This window comes from Rhinichthys klamathensis, unplaced genomic scaffold, assembly GCF_029890125.1.
Source record: "Rhinichthys klamathensis goyatoka isolate OS25496 unplaced genomic scaffold, OSU_Roscu_1.1 h1tg000571l_1, whole genome shotgun sequence".
Classification (NCBI taxonomy): Eukaryota; Metazoa; Chordata; class Actinopteri; order Cypriniformes; family Leuciscidae; genus Rhinichthys; species Rhinichthys klamathensis.
In genome coordinates, this window is record NW_026607037.1 from 1,704,272 (window position 1) to 1,721,310 (window position 17,039).

The 17,039-nt window shown below is 37.1% G+C and overlaps 1 protein-coding gene across 1 annotated transcript in view; it reads right to left on the reverse strand.

Moving 5' to 3' along the window:
- The window catches only part of mrc2 (mannose receptor, C type 2), a 36,362-nt gene extending 19,371 nt beyond the window's left edge, over nt 1-16,991 (reverse strand). The window contains exons 1-8 of the mRNA XM_056239804.1: nt 16,647-16,991; nt 9,996-10,433; nt 5,186-5,359; nt 4,868-5,032; nt 4,576-4,689; nt 1,521-1,664; nt 1,048-1,239; nt 659-813 (exon numbers count right to left, since the gene is read on the reverse strand). Coding sequence (XP_056095779.1) covers nt 659-813; nt 1,048-1,239; nt 1,521-1,664; nt 4,576-4,689; nt 4,868-5,032; nt 5,186-5,359; nt 9,996-10,433; nt 16,647-16,773 — 1,509 coding nt within the window. The 5' untranslated portion in view covers nt 16,774-16,991. The remainder of the gene's footprint in view (nt 1-658; nt 814-1,047; nt 1,240-1,520; nt 1,665-4,575; nt 4,690-4,867; nt 5,033-5,185; nt 5,360-9,995; nt 10,434-16,646) is intronic.
- Nucleotides 16,992-17,039: the final 48 nt, after the last annotated feature.

The window sequence follows — 17,039 nt, forward strand, 5'->3', positions numbered from 1 at the left end:
TAATCATGAGTTTAAAGAAAAACTGATTTATATCCATTAGCATCAGTCAGACAGTTCTAAAAAGGATAAGGTTTGAAAAAACATTGCATTAACACACTGTACCTTTAACTGAAACTTTTAATTGAATCCCAAAACACACCTGCCAAGAACCCGTCTGTCTATTTCATTCAAAAATTATATTTTGTAACATTTTTAAATTACAATTAAGCTCATTCTACATTACCAAATGTTCAAAAGTTGTTGTAATTCTTTCCAAATAAAAAAATCTTACTCACCCCAAAGTTTTGAACGCTAGTGTATAATGTTACAAAAGCTTTCTATTTCAGATAAATGCTGTTCTTTGGAACTTTCTATTCATTAAAGTATCCAGAAAAAAAGAATTTGTGCACAACTGTTTTCAACATTGATAATAATAAGAAATGTTTCTTGAGCAGGATCATTTCTGAAGGATCATGTGACACTGAAGTTATGAATTCAGCTTTGCCGTCACAGGAATAAATTACATTTTTAAATATATTCAAATAGAAAACAGTGGATCAAATAAATGCAGCCTTGGTGAGCAGAAGAGACAACTTTTACATTAAAAAATCTTACAGATCTAAAAGTTTTGAACAATACAGTGTGTAAATACACACAACATATAGTAATATATACTCACAGGACCCCAGATGGTGACACAATCCTCGTTAACGCTTCGGAAATTGTTGGGTTCAAACGGATGCCAGTAAGTGAAGATGACTGGAGTGCGATCTGTCCATTCAAAGTTCATCTGCATAGCTGTATCATGTAGACCAATCCACAACTCCTCTATGTCTAAGAGACAGGAAGAGAGAGAGTCTGAAACATCATGGAGATTGTGCCAAATGATATAAAATATTAAGTTTATTTTTTTCTTTTTTAATGTATTATCTTAAAATGAACCAAATTTAGTGAGGTTTATGCTCAACAAAAAGAAAAGGCAATTTCTTGTTTTTACTGAAAAGACTAAAAGACTGATAAAGAAAATGCTCTCTGTATATTTATAAATGGGCATTAGCATGTCTATACCTTTTTTCATATGCTTAGTGATAAATTCGAGTGCTGGGAGGGTGTGAATGCTAACAAGGTTAGCCTCCATCTTCTGACATATTTTGTGGGCGGAGCTCCAGTCCAGGTTGTCTGAGTTTAGCCTATAGCAGCTCGCCTGGAAGTTCTGCCAGCCTACATCACATTGGTACCGCCCATCATCTGCCCAGGAGTCTGTTTCACACACAGACACAGGTGAAATCTTCGAGAACAAAACAGACTTTCAGGTAGATCAGCAGAATCCAAACTCTAAGGCATGTAAAAAAAGCATGCAATTGAATTTTGGGTCAAGATACTTAAATTGCATGGCTGGGCAAGACAAGGTTTACCTATGAAATAAATCAAATCATATTTAATCATTTAAAGTATAAGTGTAAGCAGTGGTAACATTGCTCTGTACATTTATATGTGAACCACAAGCCACAAATGTGCATTCACACACACTGCACACATACCTGTGGTGAAGGGGTCGAGTGTGGCATTCGGTCGTTTCTTGCAAATGTAAGGCAGAGCTACTGAACAGTCCCGGTTGTGCCAGCGACCCTGAGCATCGGTGCTGATCACTCCACAGTTTTCCTCCTCGTCATAGCTTGGCATTTCTACAACACAAGCACAAGCACACATGAGATAATAACACATCCTCCCTAATAGAAATGCAAATGAGCTCATACATATCCTCTGTTCCAAATAACATAAAAACTACTAAGAACTCTAAAGAGAGCAGAACAATGTAGAAAAAAGTCTTAAAGTAAAATCTTGTTTCATATGTAAGAAAAATATATAGTCAGCTGGTTATTATTGGTTTATTGTTTGGTCATTATCAGAGGTCTAATAATGACCTGCTGACTGTACATTATCCTACTTATTACATGGCTACTCTGCAGTCTGCTGTATTTCCTCTTTGTCGCCATCTCTGTTCGAAATCTGCAATTGCAGTTATTCGTGGAATTATCAACTTTACGTGAGTTGTGCCTCGGGCACGGCACAGCGCGGATGAACTCAATGTTTGAGGAGAGTGTGCGGCTGTCAGTCACTCCGCCGGTGTGGATACTGTCATTCGGAATCACAGATTCTACTTTTTGGAAGTATGACCAACATAATAATTTTCACCGGAAAATGTCATCTGAACAAGTAAGTAACATCCACTTTTGTTCTGACCAACTAAGGGGAAAAAATCATTGCAGTAAATCGCGCTGATTAAATCTAATCGCTTATCATATCACGTCAAACCATGCAAATTAGACTTTGTTCTCAAATTGTTAATGTTCAACATCAGCATTGCGTGTGTCACGGAGCGCTCAGCTACGCCTCCCTCTGGTCTCTCTCCGGAATTTTAGAACTGCACTTCCCATCTCTCCCTCTGGTCATTATCAATCTCCATCCCTGCCTGGTTTATCTGATCATCCTCATCACCGTCACCTGTTCATCATTATCTCCCCTTTATCTGGACTGTCCCTTTCATTTTTTTGATTTGCGAAGTCTTGTTTTGCTCTGCAGACATTACCAAGCGTTATTCCCTGTCTCCTGTTATTATCTGGAACTTAGATCTATGCCTGGACTCTAGACTCTGTGAACCTTTGCTGCCTACCTTGACCTTTGCCTGTGTTTCATTACGAGTACTGGATTGTCCTTTTATCTGAGCCTGTTTCTGTTCATGTCTGCTTCTCTCTGCTTTATTGCATGTGTGAATAAACTACTGCAAATGGATCCAAACGCCTCTGACTCAACATTACAGAGTGACTACATTTAATGCCCTTCCGATATGTATCCTTGTTTTTGCATGGGCCCAGTTGCAGTCTCTTTTTTTCTGTAGCCCCTCCGAAGTCTTTTGCATTTTACATCGGGTGAATCTCCAGTTGTCACTGGTGATTGTCGTTTGAAACTTTCTGGATCCTCCATCAAATTGAAAAATTTAATTATAAGTGCTGTGAGAAAAGGCTATGAATGTCCACCTCCAGCATCCTCACACGCAATATCGCCTACTAGCCGAGACTCCTTCTTTATTGTGTACAGATGTGACGTAATGACGCAAAGACATGCTCGAATTTCCCACGGAAATCCACCAGTAACACTGGAATTAAAAACATTATTACAAGCTTACCGTTTTGAATCGAGCTAAGGCAAGCCGATCGTTTTGAACACTGGCTGGTTATGTATTTGCTCAAAAATGTATTTGCTTAAAAAGCTACGGACTGCTAGCCTGGATGCCAGCCGAACTTAGCCCCGCCCACAACATTTGAGGATGGGAAGTTCGGTCTGGACTTGATCCGTTGTTAAGCAAGTATGCCCGAACCAAAGCTGTTAGGACCAATCAAATTGGCAGGGCGGGCTTTATACGATGATGGACAGATGATCAACCGTAACGTAATCATCCACGTCACCAAATAGCGCTTGGGATGAATTCGTTTACAACTAAGAATGGCTGCCACTGGCGAAATTAGATGTGTAGATTCAGCCATCGCGTCTGTTATAGAAGATGCAGACAGCGCATTCATTTTAAAAGAGGAACAGAGAACCGCGATCAAGGCATTTTCTTTGCTGTTTCGGTTGAAACACGCCCCATAATCACAGCCCAATGGAGGAGTAGGAGGTCTCTGCGGAACAAAAGTGGGTGTTTCTAAATGTGTGGGTGTTTTCACACTGGTGGGTGTTTATAAATCATGCAATGAAAATGATGCCCTTCTCCCGACCCCACCCCTAAGACCTACCCACACTGTGACGTGGGCAAATCAGGCGGTTGAAATCAATAACGCGGTTGAAAACGCCCCTCTGTTTATGGCCTCGCCCCCTGATCTGGTAACTCCTATTACCGTCTGCAGAGACCTCTATTTGCAATGGAGCAGTATCAGACTCACATTCTGACTAGAATCAGGCTAACGGACTGCAGCTCAAACAAACAAGTAACTAACTAACTAAGTACAAATATTATAAATAAATTCAGTACTGTTTAAAAGTTTGGGGTTGGTAAGATGTTTTTAATGTTTTCAAACCTGCATTAATTTAACTAAAAATACAGCAAAAACAATAATATAACATTGTGAAATATTATTACAATTTAAAATAAACTGTTTTCTATTTAAAATATTTAAAAATGTTATTTATTCCTGTGATGTCAAAGCTGAATTTTCAGCATCATTACTCCAGTCTTCAGAGTCACATGATCGTCCAGAAATCATTCTGATACGATAATTAGGTGCTCAAGAATCATTTCTTATTATTTGTTTTTATCATTGATTTTAGTTTAAATAATGTAATTACTGTATGTGAGAAGAAACTGTGCTAAAAGTGCTACAAAAGACATGAAACTACCACATAAACTAGATGTAGCTAAACTTAAACAGTGTAGCTGTCATTATATGAAAATATTTGACTGCAGAATGCTTCAATTGTCCAGAATCACATATTACACAGAGCCATGAAATAAATGAATTGTTGCTAACATTTTTAATAGCTAAAGTTCTACTAATTCAGAGTCAGGGTGGGTGTGGTTATATGAGGCTGTGGTCTCACCTGTTTCCCAGTTTAGGTATTTAAGAGGGGCGGAGTCAGCCCACTGCCAGCCACCATTGAGATCCAAGTCATTCAGTCCCATCCACAGGGTGGCGCTGTACCCAGTTATCAAACCTACGGTACACACACACTTTATAAACACATTCCACAGAGTTTAAAACAAAAGTGAGAGAAGCCATTTTGGTCTAGTTTTTCTGCATTTACCAGAATCATTTAATTTTAATCTCTTTCCAAACCAAATCATTCACTAATGTAATGAATGTAATCGCGTTTATTTGCCTCTGTCTCTCACCGTTGATATAGATTTGTTCCTCAACTTTAGTGATGCTGAGCAGGTCTGCTCCCTGCTGTTGGCAGCTGGTTCGTGCTTCACTCCAAGACAGCGTGGCCTGAAAGTTAAACTGGTAACAGTTATCCATCAAAGGGTTTATGTCCCAAAATGTCTCACAGTCGGCACCTTTGGAAAGAGAGAGGGATGCATTTTAGTGAGCAGGAATGTGTACAGTAGTCTCACATTCCCGCTGCCAGACTAAAACAGTGGAAGAATGTCCTGAATTTAACAGGTCAGGTCTGTTAATGACGTGAACAGGATTCAGCTGAATTCACTCACTCTTTACTGGGCAGAAGCCCCAGCGTTGGTCCTTTCCGTAATCATGGGTCGTGGCACACCAGTGAAAACCATCTTCCCTGCCCACACTGGTGCAGCTGTGGAACCACTGGCTATCATACAGGAAGGGAAAGTAGCATGGGCTGCCGTGAGAGTTTCCTTGGATGGTGTAGATTTCTATGGAGAAGAAGAGACAGAGAAACACCGGAACCCTTACTCCAGAGAGCACTCATGATTCCCCGGGGTAGACAGATATAAATATAAAGCTTGAATATACAAACCTATAATGAATAAATGTAAATGTATAAGAGGAGAAAGAAGGATTTATCATGAAGAACATAACAGCCGTAGCCGTACTATATTTTATTGCCGTCTATTACAGTTTTTCTCAGTCGCTTTGGTGCATTTCTCACATCACTATTTACATTTGCACAACGGTTAGTTCAACCTCCACAACATTTAGTCATTTGTGCACATCATAGTAGCAGTTTCTCATTCCTTCCAACAAATTGCAAATGCTTTTGGACATGCATCAATTGCTTTCATACAACTCTCTGCTGTTTTATAACATTATCATTTGCTTATGTCATGTCAAAATTATGTCAAAATTAACTATACTTGTGAATGCTGAACAGTCATTCCATATATAAAACTAATAGTCCTCATTTCATTGCTTGAGTCATCACATACAAAAATGTTAAACTAGTTGTCAAAATCTGTCAAGCAAATTTTACAATTATTTTAATCTTTTTTTATCTTCTTTTTTTTTTAAATAATCTTTTTTTATCCTAAATTGAACAATTTCTCTCAGGTGAACCTCAGCTTTCACTGATGAGAAGGGATGTGCATAAATGATTTACAGTACTATGTTGTATGTTCAGTTCCAATATGTACTGTAATATTGTTTACAGTTGTGCACAGCTCTAGCCAAAGGGAGTTTATGTTTTTTGTAAATAAGGGTGTCTTTTTTCTTTTGCACAATGCTGTGAACAAATTAGAATTGCAAAGAGCATATGCAGTAAAAATGTGAAACATACATATTCAGTGTACTCAGTTACCTCACTAAATACAGTAACGTGTAACTTTACTGTAGTTTTCAAATGGCTGTGCAAATAGTATATAGTGCTGTCTTGAGCATTTTCAGGTAGTGTCACCATGATCTGACTTTTTTGCATTGGAAAACATTTACAGAGTAAACTGTCATAATGAAAACATGACAAAGCCATTTGACTATCTTGTTCATAAACAATGGTGTCAGGACTTTTCATCTTGGTGACACTGACACTTTCATTGACATGAATACTTGCTTTTGAGGAATGAGCTATCCATTTTGAGCAAGTGACACGCTTTTGCAGGTTATCAACTAGGCCTAGGTTTAACTGCATTAACTGTTGTGAAAATGTAAATAGTGATGTGAGAAATGCACCAAAGCGACTGAGAAAAACTGTAATTTTATGCAAGTTTTAGTATCAATAATCCATTCCACCATATAGAAGTTATCCCAGAAGTAACTTGCTTGTTAACTATGTTAACTTTACCTGCCAGTCATGGGTGAAAAATGCTTTTCATTTGGTGAGACTATGTGGCCAGACATAACTGTTAAAATAGGTTCCAATACCACTAAAAATGGCATTGTCATACCCACTTTTAGACGGACAGACATAGATAGATAGATAGATAGATAGATAGATAGATAGATAGATAGATAGATAGATAGATAGATAGATAGATAGATAGATAGATAGATAGAGACACACAGATAGATAGAGACACACAGATAGATAGAGACACACAGATAGATAGATAGATAGATAGATAGAGACACAGATAGATAGAGACACACAGATAGATAGATAGAGACACAGATAGATAGATAGATAGATAGATAGATAGATAGATAGATAGATAGATAGATAGATAGATAGATAGATAGATAGATAGATAGATAGATAGAGACACACACACACACACACAGAGATAGATAGATAGATAGATAGATAGATAGATAGATAGATAGATAGATAGATAGATAGATAGATAGATAGATAGATAGATAGATAGATAGAGACACACAGATAGATAGAGACACACAGATAGATAGAGACACACAGATAGATAGATAGATAGATAGAGACACAGATAGATAGAGACACAGATAGATAGATAGATAGATAGATAGATAGATAGATAGATAGATAGATAGATAGATAGATAGAGACACACACACACACACACAGAGATAGATAGATAGATAGATAGATAGATAGATAGATAGATAGATAGATAGATAGATAGAGACACACAGATAGATAGAGACACACAGATAGATAGAGACACACAGATAGATAGATAGATAGATAGATAGAGACACAGATAGATAGAGACACACAGATAGATAGATAGAGACACAGATAGATAGATAGATAGATAGATAGATAGATAGATAGATAGATAGATAGAGACACACACACACACACACAGAGATAGATAGATAGATAGATAGATAGATAGATAGATAGATAGATAGATAGATAGATAGATAGATAGATAAAGACACACAGACAGATAGATAGATAGATAGATAGATAGATAGATAGAGACACACACACACACACACACACACAGACAGACACAGATAGATAGATAGATAGATAGATAGATAGATAGATAGATAGATAGATAGATAGATAGATAGATAGATAGATAGATAGATAGATAGATAGATAGATAGATAAAGACACACAGACAGATAGATAGATAGATAGATAGATAGATAGATAGATAGATAGATAGATAGATAGATAGATAGATAGATAGAGACACACACACACACACACACACACACACAGACACAGATAGATAGATAGATAGATAGACACACACAGACAGTTAGATAGATAGATAGATAGATAGATAGACACACACACACAGACAGTTAGATAGATAGATAGATAGATAGATAGATAGATAGATAGATAGAGACACACAGATAGATAGATAGATAGATAGATAGATAGATAGATAGATAGATAGATAGATAGAGACACACAGATAGATAGATAGATAGATAGATAGATAGATAGATAGATAGATAGACACACACAGACAGTTAGATAGATAGATAGATAGATAGATAGAGACACACAGATAGATAGTGGAACTTTCAGAACTTACACAGTTTCATTCTTGTATACGCAAACACACTCTCACACACACACTTAACCACAAAACAGCTCTCTGTTGGCATATGTCTGTAGCAACTTTCTGTCAAGAACGACCCGCCACAGCACTGAGACCAAGAAACACAGAAGTGAGAGGAAAGAGAAGGAATCTGTGCTGTGTGTGAAGTGTCTGCTTCTGAAGGACTTTAAGTTACCATTCCACTTAATGATTCTGGGTCCTAAACAATTCCATAGACAATTCTGCTAGGTTTTTTTAAGACCACCACCAATAAATACACATAAATAAAAATTAACAATTAAGCTCCATCCATCGACATGGGCAGAAGAAATCAGACTCTCAAGAACCATTAACATAACCAAATGTCATGAAATTAAAAAAATGTAATGGCTCTTTAGCCTACTATAAAACCACAATACCTATCAGTAATGATATGAACTAAAAATACATGTATGAAACTATACTGGTGGGTAATGAATGACTGTGATTTGAGATGTAAATGAGTCACTATGAGACAGATTGTCTGATGAGACGACTGGGCCTGTATACAAACACAGGCAGACTTTTTAATTGGCTTCTTTTTTGGTGAGTTTCTGATCCAAATTTGGAGTTGCCCTTTGCAAAAAGTCCACACTCATGGAGAAAATCCTAGTTTAACTATTACCGAGGTCCAAAAGATATGTGGCCTTAAAATGCCCTTTCCTCTGTCCAGACTACCTTCCCTTACCCTTTGTTTCTTTTTTAAATCATCTTCTAATTATTTATTTGTTCCATGACCTTTAATATATATATATTCTAAAACACAATGTCCTAACCATGTGTGACAGCGACAAAAGTAATGTAAATTGAGTTTTTGTCCAAACCATCTGCGAGCGACAACAGGCAGGACATTTTGTTGATTGCTTAGTTTATTTGTCATGTTTGGTTGCCCCGCCCACAGTGCAATCTCATTGGTCCGAAATCCCGATCCACATGGCTGTACACTACTGTCCAAAAGTTTGGGGTGAGTAAGACTTTTATATTTGTGAAAGAAATTAATACTTTAATTCATCAAGGACACATTAAACTGATGAAAAGTGACAGTAAAGACATTAATAAAAATTATTTATATTTCAAATAAATGCTGCTTTTTGTTTTTACCTTTTTATGCATCAAAGAATCCAGATTTTTATCACAGATTCCACAAAAATATTAAGCAGGAAAAACTGTTTCCAACATTGCTAATAATAATAAATGTTTCTTGAGCAGCAAATCATCATATTAGAATGATTTCTGAAGGATCATGTGACACTAAAGACTGGAGTAATGATGCTGAAAATTCAGCTTTGTATCACAGGAATAAATTACAATTTAAAATATATTAAAATAAAAAACAGTTATTCCAAATTCTGATAATATTTCACATTATTACTGTTTTTACTGTATTTTTAATCAAATAAATTCAGATTTTTCAAAAACATAAAAAAAAAAACCTTTCCAACCCCAACTTTTGAATGGTGTTTTATATTAAACATCAAATATGTTCTGATTGGCTGTGATTTGCTTCAGTGTGGACAGATAAATTACTGGTTAGGATATCATCTAGTAACTGTGAGAAAGAGAGAAAATAAACAAAAACATTTAATGTGCTGACCTCGGTACGACTTGGCGCAAAGGTCTTGATTGTCATCATAGACTCGCCACAGGAGCTTTTGGGAGGGGGGTCTTGCAGGCGGGACGGCTGTGTCCGAGACATTGCCGCTGTTGAGGAGTAATTTAGGGGAGGGCAAGTAACTTTCAAGTATCTCCAAGAACTTGCTGCAGCTCCAGGTCCAGCGCACTCGCGGAGGCTCGTAGTCGCACCGAAACACGCCCAGTCGTGACTTGTTGCCAAAAGTGCTCACGTTGCCCACGGTGATGCCCAAGCAGAGGGAGGAGCCAATGTTGAAGAGCCGCCCCCTGGTTACCCACTTCCAAAGCTGGGCGTCACCCTTGCAGGAAGAGGAGAGGTGCAGCATGTGATCTCGTACCCCCAAGCAGCCCTGCGCTCCCTCATGGAAAAACGCAAAAGTGTCCGATTCATCTGTATGTGCTGTTGCAGAAAGAGAGAGAAAAGAAGAGTTATTAGCCAGACATATTGTAGAAGAGACATCTGATGACCCTATAATTGTAAATACGGAAAGATCATAAATGCTTTGATGCCAAGCCTAGACATTTACAGAGGTTTTTAATGATTTTACCCACCATTAAGCCAAATGACTGATCTGACAGAAACAATTTCCATCAAACTCTCAATGTCATGTGAATGTCATGTGACCAAAACTGTTTTTGTCTCACAGCTATTTTCATAGTATATTATTACTGCAGTAGGATAAGCAAGCAAACCCGTTTTGATTCTCTTTCACCCACTCTAATGTTCAATAAAAACAAGTAGTTCACAGCCAACACAAGCAAAGCACAAATCCAGCTCAAACAATCCCACAGAAAGTTTTTATGTGCTTCAACTCGCCTCGATTGTAAAACACTGATTTAATTACAGGTGAAAAGTAATTGTTTTTAGGGAAATTGGAATTTCAGGTTACAGTCTGTGTGTGTGGCTTCTGTGTTTTGCTTTGGTTTTGGAACACATCATATCTCTGACTGCAAATAGATAGTAATTAACAAGAACAAAACGAAAAAGTGCAGCAGAAACAGCCCTGAGAGAACGCAGACATTGGCAATATTCCTCTTTTGTGTGAACACACACTTTTATCCCAGTTTCATCATAACTGAGAATACTCCAGCACCCATCAGTGGTTTGTGGTATTCTGAAAAGAGGAGGCGAAACAACCTCTCTGTGTTTAGATTTTTTTTTTTAGTCCATAAAGATGTATACATTCAAAAGTTTTTGAAAGAAGTTAGCGCTCATCACAGCCTCATTTATTTGCTCAAGAATACAGTAAAACGGAAACATTATGAAATATTTTTACAATTTAAAATAACTGTTTTCTATTTTAATATATTTTAATTTAATTTTCAATCATCATTATTCCAGTCTTCAGTGTCACATGATCCTTCAGAAATCATTCTAATATGCTCATTTGCTGCTCAAGAAGCATTTCTTATTATTATCAATGTTGAAAAAAGCTGCTTAATATTTTTTTCAAAATTGTTATACATTTTTTCTGATAGGCTAAATAGAAAGTTAAAAAGAACAGTATTTATTTGAAATAGAAATCTTTTATAACGATGATATCCGAGTGGATGAACTGTTTCGATGATTTGTAGACCAGTTGCAAACATAATAGGTGGAATTACCCTGTTGACAATCAATTACTGATGTCAAACTTTATTTACTTCATTGAGTTTAATACGTCATTGAGTTTAATCTCATATTTCACAATTATTTGTTTTCATTTTGTTCTGTTGATTATTTTCCTATTGAGGAGTAACTTCCTTTTCTTGCCTCCTTGGAAAAAAAAGTGCCTGCATGTCATACATTATAGAGCTGCTGTACAGGATACTCACAATGCATTAAGAATAAAGAAAAACATTGGTATTTGAGTATATGTGTTGTTTAGCGAGAGAAGGAAAAGGAAAAGAGATGGCTAGGAGGAGAGTCAAGTAGAAGGCAGAAGAGCCAAACCCGGCTTCCATTCTGCTTTTCTCTCTCTTTATCTGTCTCTCTAGTCTAGTGCACCCTCTCATTCCTGCAGGGGGGAATGCAAGGTTACAACCACAACGTCAGAAAGAAAGAAAATCAGAGCAAAAGAAAGAGAGCCTGAACGAGATACCCGAGAGCTGTGTTTCCGAACACAGTAGTTCTAAAGCTGGGGAATGGGAAATGGGATCACTCTAAAAACAAACAGGACTTCTCTAAAAAAACAGAGACAAAAAATTAACTGAGACCCTGGGAGACTTTCCGAATATCATCAAGCAATGCTCGTCTCAGACATATATTTCCATTTAAGCATTCTGTAATTTAGATAAAAATATAGATATATAGTGTTTTTAACACTATATATCTATATATCTGTTGCCCTGGCAACAGATCACATATGGAAAAATCCTAGATCAAGTGTCTAACGAACGAGATGTGAACAAATCCAACCTGATTCCACTTAATGACATGCAATCCGTGACTAAAACAAGTCTTTCCGTCTTCCTGCAGAAGATTTGAGAGCACCATGTGATCTGAGCGAGTCATATAATTGGTGGAGGTAAGACCCTGGGGAGACATACTTCAGGAAGGAAGGACGGTAAAGACATGCGTGTTCACACAAACTTCAAAGCGTTTCTCTCCACTCCTGACAGATAAAGGGCAAAGCAGGCTCAGACATTTCTTCAGCATCATATTAATGTCTTCACCATGAATCAGGGCTTTACTGCATGAGATGAGTAATTATGGGCGTTTGAATAAAGGCAACAACAAATTGCAATGTTCGTTTATGATCACAAACTCTGATCAAATATTTCCAACTTTTGATGATCAGGTCAGGATCTACATTTCCAGGTTTTGTCTCAAACTAAATACCGGTATATAATTAATGATAAAGTCAAGTTTACTTTGGTACTACTTAATGCAGAATAAAAATAAAATAAATGATAATAATAAAATAAAATAAATTTAAACATTAAGTACTACTACTACTACTACTAATAATAATAATAATAAACCTAATTTTCATATCAATAAGTTAATTAATTTAAATAATAAATAAATAATTACTTAATAAATACTTAATAAATAATAATAATACGTTTACTCTACTTTTTCTTATTGAGGGCCAAATAAATAGAACTGAAAATTAAAAATAGTACTTAAATTTAATATATATATATATATATATATATATATATATATATATATATATATATATAAAATAGCAAAAGCAGCAGCACTTTTAGTAGTAAATAATTTTAGATTTAAATTTAAAGTAAAAAAAATTAAGTTTAAACTGGTAAAAAAAAAGTAAAAAAAAGATCTGTAAATCAGCAGTGGTTGTGTGATTAAAGAGAGATGCATAGCTATGATCTGTCTAAAGTACAGTTCTGAGAGGCAGAACAGCATCCATTAGAAGGTTTTCGGACAGTTATTGAGTAGGCTCACACAGCTTACAGGAAGAAACTCTTTTTTCAGCCTGTGGTTTTGGCACAAATGCTCCATTAAACCACCGTCTTCCATGGTAGAGATGAGAACACATCATGGCACGGATGCTGCTGCACAGCTAAATAAACTGTTTTTGCGATTACTGATTACATAATGCTGATGATGACATCGATAAGTCTAGTGTGGGCGAAAATGGTCTCTTTGTCACAGTCTGTGGAATGTTCCCGATGAATTGTCTTCTTAAGGTTTAAAGTTGGTAAAAACAGATCTGACGCAAAACTTCCCATCTGAAACAGTTACCTATCAAACGCCAACTCGGAGCTGAAGCCAACTCGGAGCTCGGAGCATTTAACATACTTCTATCGCCAACATATAACTAGTCGATGCCTTCTGAATTTAAAGTGTAATCCCCATGACAAAAATACAAAGGACACCACAGAAGGGAAAAGGCAGAAGAAACAGGCACACATTGGGGGGGGACTAAAGTCTGAGCGTGAGCTTAGTCATGTGGTGGTATGTGGTTTTCCCGAACCCTTATTCGAAGCTACCAAAACTAAACGTTTATTATTATGACAGATGTATTTTTGTTTCTCCCTTCCCTTTTTGGAGGAGGGCAATGAGTCTGGGATATAAAATGAGAGAGAGAGAGAGAGAGAGAGAGAGAGAGAGAGAGAGAGAGAGAGAGAGAGAGAGAGAGAGAGAGAGAGAGAGAGAGAGAGAGAGAGAGAGAGAGAGAGAGAGAGAGAGAGAGAGAGAGAGATGGAGTTGGGGGAAGGAAGGTAACAAGCCAGCTGGGAGACAGGGAGGGGAAAAAAAGAAGGAGTGAGGGAGCAAAAGGAAGGGTGCAGAGAGAGGTCAGGGTTTTAGTTGATTCTTTTATTCTGTAAACACAGGTGATTGACCAACACACAGGAAATTCCGGCCAGTATTTGTTTCTTAGCTCCCGTTACTGAGCCCTCAGTCAGACTCTGACCTGAGATCAAACCCCAACTGAGGCAGAAACAGGTCTAATATAAGGGTCCCCACACAGGTTTTTGCATGCATTGACACACAAAATTAGAAAAGCATCAATAATTTGAAAAATAATAATAACACTCAAATATTATGAACAATATATTGTTAGGCCTATATTAAAAGTGTCAAAAGGCATGTCTAATCATTAATATATATATATATATATATATATATATATATATATATATATATATATATATATATATATATATATATATATATATTTGACCATATGGATAATAAATCTAAAGCAGCTCTCAGAAACAAATCTAAATCTGAAGCATCACATGGTCAGTGGTAGAAGATGCTATTTATTTTCTATAACACCTGTTACCAATATTTGGTACCAAAAAGTTTTCACCTGCTAAATGTATATAAAACAATCATTTATTAATTATAATTTTATTTTAAATATATACAATATTTTTAAGTACTAAAATATTAAAATGTATCAATAAAACTACTAAATTAATTACTAAATTAAATTAAAATTACTATATTAAAATTGATAAATAAAACTTGGCTACTGCTGAATTTAAAAAAAAAATTATTCACTACAATAAAATAAACACACAAATGTTAAATAAGTTCAAAAGATTTTGTTGTGTGATTAGTCAAAAAGCTCAAGACCAGAGGTGACACGGGCAAAAATAACCATTTTAGGATCTAGGCTACAAGAGAGAATAAGAAAACTTGCAGCTACTCATGCTAAGAATATTCATAATTCTGTCTGCATCCTGCAACTCCTACAGCAATCTGCGCTGTCAGGTCTTCGGTGACGTATTTTAGCTCGTTTAACAACACTGCTCTGTTCTTTAGAAGAAAAATTCCCTGACACAGAGGTGCAAAACCCTATCCTGTGTCTGCTGAACTGTGAAGTTGAGAGAAGCCCTAAAAAGTATACAAGACCTGCGAGACGTAGACAGCCCTCAGCTGCGGCTCGTTATTGTGTAACCGGATATTTAGGACACATCTGCTTAGCTTACTTACGGGATGAGAATCAAGCGCTTGAGAACACAGGTTAACAGAGCAGTGAGAAACCAAGAACATGCTTCTGCAAACAAGCACAACGACTGTCCCTTTATAATTAAAAATGTCCTTAGTTTCGCCCACTAAAGTTGCGGTATAAAACATAAGAGAAATGCCTAATGGTGTTGCATCCGATGATGACCCCTTTAACAAGACACGTAGGCCTACTCGTTGGTGAAGGAAATGAAGCGAACCGAGTCTTAGACCAGCTAACAATTTTACGTTCTGGGAACGTTAGTTTTTTCCCAAGAACGTTCCATATTGGTGATCCAGGAAAGTTTTCTTAACGTAAATAGAACGTTCCCTTAAGGTTAGGGGAACGTTCTGGAAACTTTATGGAACGTTCCCTTTAGGTTATAAAAATAGAACCTAAAAATAACCTACAGGGAACATTCCCAGAACGTTCTCCTTAGGTTAAACCTAAAAATAACCTACAGGGAACGTTCCTAGAACGTTCTTGTTTGGTTCCCAAAAAAAATAACCAAATGGGAACCGTACGGGAACGTTAGGGGAACGTTCTGTGTTTGCATGGTTTGATTATGCCAAGCAGTGTACAAAATGAAGGAAAATTACAGCTATTGTTTGTTGTCAGTTTTAGAGAAATACTTATGATGCCTAAATGTCATTTGTAGAGTTTAGCTTTCTTCTTTATAGTAGCTATAGCCTATCCATGAAATTTTTGATAAAGCATGTAAAATATTTTCTGTCGCGATCAAGCGACTCCGTGTTTTTAACGAATCAGTTGAGAAAACGATTCAGCGACTCAAACAACACACAAAAGGACATTCTCTTGTCGCCACCTACTGGTGTACTACGTAACCTGAAGAAAGCATCAATAAACGAACCAGTTAATGAATCTCTTAGTGAATCGATTTAAATGATTCGAATAACTGGAATGAATCAATATCCACACCATCAGCGCTTGCAGCCTCGCACTCCCCTCCCCCTGTTCTCTCTTCCTCTTTTCACATCTGGTTCCACTCAGAGTTTGGACTTTCGTGGCATTCCTTCACATCAGTGCACCCGGAGCCAACATTACACAACAGCACCCCAAATAAAACCAAGCCTCATTATTAGAGTTATTTCTAATTCACGAAACACTTCAACAATCACGAAAACAAAGAAGTCAGGGGAAAAAAGCAAAAGTGATAATAAAGCGTGAATATTTCCTACCTGAGTGCACGGTGGTGCTCCGCTCCAGGCTTAATACTAGAAATAAATATAAAGTGCATCTGCAAACATTTATCCACGCGCGACTCCAACAGCCGTCCCGGTGCCCGCCACCGTGCTGATGATGCATACCCGCGGAGAGGTGAAACGGAGAGAAACACGTCTGTTTGCCCCCTTCCCTTTGAAACAGAAGCAGGGCTTGTGAAGGACAGACGGGCTTTGAGAGTGTCAGTGTCGCTGTGTGCGTGGACTGTGATGAGTTCGGAGTGAATGAGCGGGGCAGACCGTTCACTTTCACTGCACACGCACACACTCACACGTCCCAAGAAAATGAAGTGGAAGAGGCGGAGAAATAAGTTTGAATGACTACCCGACACCCGGGATAAGTGTCCAGGG